This window comes from Nuphar pumila, chromosome 16 (assembly GCF_984573655.1).
Source record: "Nuphar pumila chromosome 16, dmNupPumi1.hap1.1, whole genome shotgun sequence".
In the NCBI taxonomy this organism is placed as follows: domain Eukaryota; kingdom Viridiplantae; phylum Streptophyta; class Magnoliopsida; order Nymphaeales; family Nymphaeaceae; genus Nuphar; species Nuphar pumila.
Genome location: NC_143264.1, coordinates 68,592,355 through 68,601,328, shown reverse-complemented (window position 1 = coordinate 68,601,328; position 8,974 = coordinate 68,592,355). Strand labels below are relative to the sequence as shown.

The 8,974-nt window shown below is 37.9% G+C and overlaps 1 protein-coding gene across 1 annotated transcript; it reads left to right on the top strand.

The window, feature by feature from the left end:
• The first annotated feature begins 2,334 nt into the window (after window positions 1–2,334).
• Window positions 2,335–7,938, top strand: LOC149813430 (F-box protein SKIP31-like). The gene is made up of 9 exons (XM_089990854.1): window positions 2,335–2,672; window positions 3,114–3,353; window positions 3,491–3,564; window positions 4,646–4,721; window positions 5,623–5,733; window positions 5,827–6,001; window positions 6,081–6,199; window positions 6,743–6,803; window positions 7,399–7,938. The coding sequence occupies exons 1-9, from the start codon at window positions 2,586–2,588 to the stop codon at window positions 7,470–7,472; spliced, it is 1,017 nt and encodes a 338-aa protein (XP_089846980.1). The 5' UTR covers window positions 2,335–2,585; the 3' UTR covers window positions 7,473–7,938.
• Window positions 7,939–8,974: the final 1,036 nt, after the last annotated feature.

Here is an 8,974-nt window from a genome sequence, read left to right as displayed (position 1 = left end):
AAATGGTCACAAGATTCATCTCATCGAGAAGTAGTTTGGTTTGTTAAAAACTTCCTGTTTCGCTTAACAAACTCGGTATGGCACTCCAAAAAATTTTCAACGAAAATTGTTGAGAAGATATGTGTATGTATCCTAAGTATAGTTGGCTGGTAAAAATTTTTTGTGTCTTATCCTTGCGTCAATATGATGGATATACATAAAATACCTCATATATTTAACTCAAAATACTACAAAAAATTCAGTATTCTTACATTAGCCAAGTGTTGAAATTTTAAAGGCCCATTGTATACATCCCTTTGAAGCAATATTAGGGGATATTCAAACAAAAGCGGTAGTTTCTCTCTATGATACCCGAAATAAAGTTGGTATGAATCGATTCAGATTCTTATCAAGAACTGAATTGGTTTTGGTGCACTTTTTCTTTCAAAGCTTAGGTGGATTATTTTGTTGCATTTTTGTAAAGTGTACACAATTTATTGGTTAAATAGATTGTGCCCCAACCTTTTAACTGTATGTTATTATGAGTCTGAACCCGAATCTGACTTTGATTTGTGGTTACCAGATCTAGACCCAGATCCAATTGGGTCTGTTATAAGAAAAACCATACCGTGTCCCATAAGGTTTACATGAATAGACCCAGTCTATACCTGATAAAATAATATTTTTTATCTTTCTTAAATTGAAAAATCATGGGTCATAATCGGAACTAGGTGCAGACCCGGGTTTGGTAAGAAATTAACAAACCATACCTGGCTTCATATATATAGTAATCGAACTCTTTGAATCTGACCTGCTTTTTAATCAGACCTCCTTATTTATCACCAAACCCTGACCCTATAGGGTTTGATACCGGTTGAGTTTGAGTTTAATATTGTGATCACTGCATCCTTTTACCGTTGATCATGTACGTGTACGAGTCCAAACTTTGTACACTCCAAACCTCGGGCCCAAATCGTATTTGCAACCAAATACATTGGATTTTTGGCTAGATCCACAAAAAATCTATTTCTTGACCCGAAAATTATGAACTAATTAACCATGGGTTATCTAAACCGCAAATTTAGATCCGAACTTGATTTTCAAGATCAAATCACTCTCACTCTGATTTGAGCTCCAAATGAGTTGATCCAACTAACCAATTTTAGTCAACAAATTGGATCTACTAATGTTATGAAGTTGGTCAGCTAGTTTTCTTCGTTCTACACATGATCGACCATCAATTTTGATTAATTCTTCACTTGATCGACAATCTAGCTTCAATTTCTTATTTGGATCACTCGATTCACATTGAATTTGAAGCAACAACTCAATTTTAGTTTGGATCTACCTTTTCTCACTTGAGATGGAGAAGTTTCTTGAAATTCACCTCAAAACTTGAATGGGCTAGTGTAGATCTTGATTTTCTTGATAGTTTTTTGTTTTGAATGGTTATTTTTTTTGAATTTTTTATGGCTGAATTTGGTGAGGAATGTAGGGTCTATGATCTGCAAAATGTTATGATCTAAACTTTTTAGGGTTTTTTTGAATAGAGAATAGGGAGAAATTTGAGCTAATTCTGCCATTACTTCCTTTAAAAGAAAAATACAATATTTCTCCCTCTTGCTTGCAAGCCTGGCTCCTAAACATAGCCTTCAAGCCTGGCTCATTTTCGTGTCCAATTTAGCTGAACTGAATCTCGTGACGAGCTTGCGCTAACAGAGTCAAGTCTCAGCTAATTTGTTAAAAAAAAAAAATATTTCAAATCTCGAACTCAAGACATATCAAGCCAATCACAAACTTGTTTGTTTATAAAAAAACATTGTTTGAAAGCTTGAAACAATAAGGTTAGAGCTCTAAAACCTTATTGGTATAAATACCTGAGATAAGTCTAAAGATGTCTGATAAGTAGAGCTCCTTTCTGATCTCCAATGACGTGTCTTTAGTAGAGACACGAACGGACACCCAATAATATTTTAATATTATACTAAAATTTTCATGATTTAAATATTTATTTCAATAAAAAATACATTTTTTAACATTGGAAAATTGGGTTTTTATTGGTTAAAAAATTTAAAGATTACGTGTCCTCGAGTTCTATTTTTTAAAAACATTTTCCGAACATGCGAGAGAAACCCGTGTCATGAGTTCTGGTGCCCACGTATCTTTGTCACAGCCAATGCCATGTTAATAAATATCGATGATATATTGAATATATCGTTAAAATACGATATTTTAACCCTCGTTTTAAACAGACAAAACGCGAAGATATTTTGGTCGGATATCTTTCGAGGGTCCGTTTGTCGGTTGCAAAATATTGGGCGCGTCAAAAATGAGAGACGAAGGCCGCGACACGCTGAACGGACGGATGACGGGTTAGCTGCATCAACATCATCGTCATCGGGGTTAGCGTTGGCCTGAGGCTACTGCGGAATCAGAATCCGTATTCTCATCCTTCCACCATCAAGGAAGAGAGGGAGGGAGGGAAGGAGGGAAAGAGGATTCCCACCTGTCTCTCATCTCGTCGTCGCCCTCCTTTGGTCACTCCTCTTCTTCAGCCATTAGGGTTTTCATCATCTTTTGAGAGCCATCGTTGGGGGCTTTACAGAATGGCGGGCAACGAGGAGGAAGAAGAAGAAGATCAAGCCTTGGCCCATTTCCTGGAATCGGAGGTCCTCTCGGAAATGTCTGACGATGTGAGTCTCCCCTTCTTTCCTTGCCCACCTTCGTCGATTCTTGGATTTTTCACTTTTCCTACAAAGAAAAAAAAAATCTAGAAACTTTGGCTTCGTGTGATTTTCTTCTTCTTCCTTATCTTTTTTGCCGTCTGCAAGCCAGTTGCGTCAATTACGCCCATTTTGGTGCATATGTTATTGCTTACTTTGTGTGGTCGGAAACATCGACCTGAGAGGAAAGATTCCGAGATCATCATCAACGAAAATTCTCTTAGGACTCATATTCATAAGGAACTGGCATTAGTAGGATAAAACCCTAGTGATGGAGAAGTTAGGAAGGATTCTGGGATGTGAAATGAATATATGTTTCTTGTGAATTTATTGGAAATGTTGGTCTCTCATCAGTTAAGATGTTTATATCTTGTTGATGCTTGATAACCGGTTGCAGTGTTTGTTTTCTAGGAGGAGGCGATCGAGAGGCCGCAAAAGAGGCCGTGCATTTCACAGGTTCCGCCGCCTGAGAGGGGATCCTGTTCAGTAGAAAGTGGAGCTATTGTGGAAGCGGGATCTGCTTCTGCCTCATCTGTGGAAAAAATTCCTGCCGACGGCAGCTGGCTCGCGACGCGGTACATCACAACTGGGATGTTTAGCAAGGTCCCTCCGGAGCTTTTCCGTCACATTCTCAAATTTCTTTCTTCCGAGGTGAAGGGTTGTTCGCATTATGAAATTGCAGCTTCTGTTTTGTGGTTCTGTACGTTCTTGGTTGATGATGCTACATCAACGTTCGCTATATGGCATCTATCCCTTTGCTTACCAGTCCTGCTCTGTTTCTTGTACAGGATCTCGTGGCATGTTCACTAGTTTGTAGATTTCTTAACTTTGCAGCCTCGGACGAATTATTGTGGCGTCGCTTGTGAGTAAATCGTTTTTCCCTTGGTTGGGTTTCAAGCTCTAGCTTGTATGGCGGCTTCGAAGAAGCAAAAACTGAGGACCGATTATTAAAATGCGTAAACATGAAGGATCTTCAGGCTGTAAAAGATTCTAGTGAACACTTTCCTTAGCTGATATGTTAGTGATATTAACTTCAAAGTTATTACTTAATTCCTATGTCATATGAACATGTGTAAGGAAGAATATGGGGACATTCTACTTTTGTGTAGTTCCCATTAAGAATAGTATGTAAGGCAACACAATACTGTATCTTTGTGACATAGCTTGATTTTAATATGTGTACCCAGTTAGCGATGTTTCATATCAGTTCCTGCCGTTAATCTTCTCCATCAACCGTTTAGTTTTTTCTATAAGAATAGATCTGGAAGAACATAAGATTTTGTGTCTTGCTTCTAATGCTGCAACACTTTGATTGAACCAGCAAAGGGAAAAACCACTCGATATAGAAGCCTTTTTCATAATATTCTCATGAATGATCTCAACGAAGATTTTTGCAGCTTTTTCATTCTCTACATTTCTTTATCAATGCATCTATAATCGTTAATTTGTATTTCCTTATAGATATTTTTTCTATCAATCGCTATAATAATGCTAGGCTGATGTTACGTTCCACTCTTAATTGCGCCTTAAATTATCAGGTGTGTGCACAATGAATACTGTTGGATGTTTTTGGAACCTAGTTATAAAGATAAGTAAAAAAAAATAAAGAAAAGTACAAGGTAAGGGTTGACAGTTAAACTAACGTAGTCAGGTGATAGCACAAGCTGCTTGTTTGGATTTGATGGCCTTGCATATGATCATCTCATAGACTGGGAACATTGACATGATTAATGATTTATATTGGAATCATGGAATGTTTCTTGATGCATCTGTTTGTGGGTTCATGTTAATTTGTTCATAGAAGAAAATAAACTTTAATTATTGTAAGGTAATTTAATTAGTTAATTAATTTCTAATATCATCTGTGTTTTGATTTGCAGATATTGTGTGTGGAAGTACTGTAATCAGTTAATTGCTAATATCATATGTCACTTGATTTGCAGGTACTGTATGCGGTGGGGTGTTTCATCTTCTACTGGTAAGCTGCGGGCATGTGCATGGAAGAAACTTTATATACAGGTAACCAATCAACCTGCTCTTTGCTTTTTCTAATAAATAAGAGCCTGGGCAGGGGTGCCAAGAAGCATATGTATCCCTTTCATTGAGAATGATGGTTCAAGCAATTCTTGTCAAATCATTTCTATTTAGTCAGAATTAGTTGATAGTCAAATAGCTAGCAAGAGATGGTGCATGATTCTGATTCTCCTGATCCCGCACCTGCCATGTCACACTATGGTGGGCTCCGGGGGGGGGGGGGGGGGGAGGGAAGGTGAAAGCCCAATTCCGTTGCAGGGGTGCAATGGTTTCAGATCAAAAATTTGTATGTGAAGTAGCTTATCTCGATTTTGGAAAATACATGTGCGCTCACACACACATGCATGCACATGACTACCAGTTTTGATTCATCAATTTCTAACGGGTGGTGAGGCATGCACTTCTAGAATCATGCAAGATGTTTGAGTTTCATTTAGTGGGTTTTGGATGCATTAAGCCTTTGAGAGGTTTGAAGGCATACACGTTTGAAAAGATAAGATGTATGTAATTAATGTATTTTTTTTCAGACATGTTTTTGTTGGATTTACCTTTCGAGTAGGTTTGGTGCTTCATGAAAGCTAAAGCAGGATTTGGTCATGTGCATGCACATGACTACCAGTTTTGATTCATCAATTTCTAACGGGTGGTGAGGCATGCACTTCTAGAATCATGCAAGATGTTTGAGTTTCATTTAGTGGGTTTTGGATGCATTAAGCCTTTGAGAGGTTTGAAGGCATACACGTTTGAAAAGATAAGATGTATGTAATTAATGTATTTTTTTTCAGACATGTTTTTGTTGGATTTACCTTTCGAGTAGGTTTGGTGCTTCATGAAAGCTAAAGCAGGATTTGGTCATGATTTGCAATGTGACATGTTTCTCTTGCAGCGTGATGAAGAAGACATGGTTGAGTTTGTTAGGAATACCCCATCTGAGTTCAAGGAGTACTATATCCAAATGCAGGTTGCAAAGAGAAGCCAGACACCCCTTCCTTCTCAAGTAAAACTTTGCACTATAAGAAACACTTTTATGATGTATTTAAAAGCTGGGATGCTCCTTGTTTATTTATTTATTTACTTGTGGTTTATGAAGGTGAACGATGACAGCATAATTCTTGACAGAACAGTGGCAGATCAGGTGTCTATTTGGAAAAGTAGCCGGGGCTTGACTGATGACTTAGTTTCCGACCATGCATGCTCAGGGAAGACATGCACCTACTCTCAAATTGGAGATGTGTTTCTCTGTGAGAAAACTGGCCGCGTGCATGGTAGGTGAATTGTTGTTACATCATAAACAATAATGTATTTTGTGACATATTCTAATAAGAGGAATTGGTATGTGTGCAGTGTGTGATGACACTTGTCGGGAAACTGTCCTTGATCCATCCAATGGCCTTCTTGTTTGTACGATATCTGGGCTTTGCTTTGATAGGTGGCTTTCACCTTCAGAAGAGGAACCTGACATGGTGAGGAATCTCTCTCTCTCTCTCTCTCTCACACACACACACACACACACACACTCACACTCACACACTCACACAGTCGGATGTCTTTTCCTTTCTTTTTTCTCTCTTTTTGTACTTTCTATGTTCTTCCTGTTGGGGATAATTCACGTCTCCTGTTTTCTTTAAGAAAGTAGAAATATCTTTGTTAATTATGTGAATGCATTTTGAGGTCTGTCCTCCTGGGGATGATGACCATTGATCACCTCTCAATCCTATCATGCATTTATCTCTGGCTCTTTTGGATTCCCTTTTCAAACATAAACCATACAAGTAGAAATATTTCTCTTTATTCATTCTGTTAAAGTGATGTGCACAGACATATTTTAAACTCTCTTGGGTAGTCATATCACTTTGTGGGAACCATGCTTCTTCTTGTCCATCATCCTGTGCATGTTATGGCTCATAACCATCACCTGAATGAACTGGGAAATTTTCTGCCTTGTATGATGACAAACTTTTTATAAAGGCCATGTTCTCTGATATGATGTATTCTGAAAATTTCAGGACCAGCAACAAGCAGGTGTGACAGATGAACAGGAGCCTTTCATGGGATCTGGACGATTTGGTAAATTCTATTTCTTCCTTTTTATCCACACACACACACACACACACACACACACACACACATGGATTCAGTCTCCAGAGACCTGCAACCAGTGAATCCTTTTCTTGTATTAGAATGAACTGTGGGTTACTTAGTCTCTCTCTCTCATGCTATCGCTTCTCCTTTCTTGAACTGCTTTGGTCATGAAAATGCCTATAAAGCAGCAATTTCATCCGGGGCAGATTTTCTGGTGCCTATTTTGGTTGGAAGTTCATGAATTTTTTAACTGATCCCTTTCCTGCATGGGTGGATGAAATGATGGGATTGCTGGCCATCTCTTCCAAATTCTAGCCACCTTTGTGACTTGAAAAGATTTTCCACAAAAGATCCCTTTTCAGCATGCTCTCCATCCCCATGTCATTATCTTGAAGGTGTGTTGGATTTCACTCTTCCTGGGCATCTTCATCCCCAGAGATCTCCCTTCAAAGAAAGATATTATTGGATCATTTTTTATTAGGCCAGAGGAATGCACACTATCCTATAAAAAATGCACATTTAATTAGTATATATTATATATATGTGGAGGTTTAAATTTATGAGTCATTCTCTTTTGCAGCACGTGCCTATCTCCTTGGCTACAACTGCGCTGATGAGAAAGAGCTGGAGGCAGCCTTATTATGTTTTCGTTAGTTTTCGTTCTTATTGCTCATGAGGAGCTGGGGGATTCAACATGAGTTTACATATGTCATCAGCTTCATTGCAGGTTAACAACGTTATAGTTGCTCTAAGTGGCTGGACTTTGGCAACTAAAATGTTCTGTTGAATAGTTTTGGTGCATGCATAAAAGGTCCGCTGAATACTTATTACACGTATGAAGTTAAGTTCTCTATATCATATTCTCCTTTTTTTAGTTGTAAGTAATGCAAAGGGAAATTGTAATCCAATTTTCTGTATCGATGGCTTTTAAGCTGGGTGGTGACTACCAATAGGGTTTGAATGGTGTATGCTACAGAAGCAAAGAAGTTGGAAGGCCTTTCGAATCATATTTGGATTATTTTGTAGTCATTGTAATGGGTGTCATGTGGAGAGAGCGATTCGGTATTCCTCTTATCTGTGATACCATGGTTGATTCGTTAACTATTGGACATTCTTATTCTTTATAGCGTGCAAGCCGAATCTGGGTGTACCTCCTGGGCTTGGGGGGGCCTCAAGGGTTTTACAGGTGCTCGAACAAGGGTTCAAGATCAGGTTTTCACTTGGCTTAATTCCCCAAAAGAAAACTTGGCAATCGATCTTATAAAATTTGATTAGTCGGTCCAATGGTACGGGTTTATTCTTTTTTTTTTTGGATAAGAAAACAGGTTTGTTCTTATGAAATGGTTTTTTGACACACTTTTCTTAATAATACTGATTATACTAGTGATTTTGGTGCTATAATTGAACTGGTAAACATGATGGTATATGGGATTGGAAAATATTTTGCATGTTTTGCCCACTGTTTTCCTGATAGAAGAGTTAGAGTAGTATGTTGCTTGGGCAGGATGAAAGCTACAAAGTGGAAAAGTAACTTAAGGTTTTGGTGTACTATATTGGAGCCAAGGGCTGGGATGTATTTTCAATGTCATTAATAAGTTTGGTTTGCTGGTTCACGTGATTTTAATTCGAATTTGATTTGGATTAAAGCAACTCTCATTTATCAAGGCAAATGAACGTTCATTTTTTACCACTCATTTTTCTCATGTTTGTTTAGCCAATGTATGTTCTTGCTTGCTTGGGAATTCAAATCTCAACCAAAACATGCCATAAAAGCAATCACCTTTTGAAGTGTAGTTTTTTTCTTTTTGTCATTGATCTGTATTTTCCTATAATGGTTGGGTTGAATCAAGAATCTGCATTAAGCCCTTTCCTATTTGTTATAGTGATGGACGAGCTTACGAGATCAATTCAAGAAAATGTGCTGTGGTGTATGTTGTTTGCTGATAATATTGTTTTGATTGATGAGTCTAGAGCTGGGGTTAATGCTAAGTTAGTATTACGGAGAAAGACATTGGAAGCAAGAGGTTTTAAGTTGAGTAAGAGTAAGACAAAATATATGGAATGCCGGTTTAGTAAGTAACGAAGTAGTGATGGGAGTGTAGTGAAGTTTAGTGAGCAAGAAATACTATTTGGGATCTATCATTCAAAAATATGAA

Excerpts from the sequence above, each read along its gene's own strand:
- LOC149813430 (XM_089990854.1), top strand. The coding sequence starts at position 2,586 with ATGGCGGGCAACGAGGAGGAAGAAGAAGAAGATCAAGCCTTGGCCCAT. Across the intron at positions 3,354-3,490 it reads TCAAATTTCTTTCTTCCGAG|GATCTCGTGGCATGTTCACT; the intron begins GTGAAGGGTTGT and ends TTTCTTGTACAG. Across the intron at positions 5,734-5,826 it reads AGACACCCCTTCCTTCTCAA|GTGAACGATGACAGCATAAT; the intron begins GTAAAACTTTGC and ends TGGTTTATGAAG.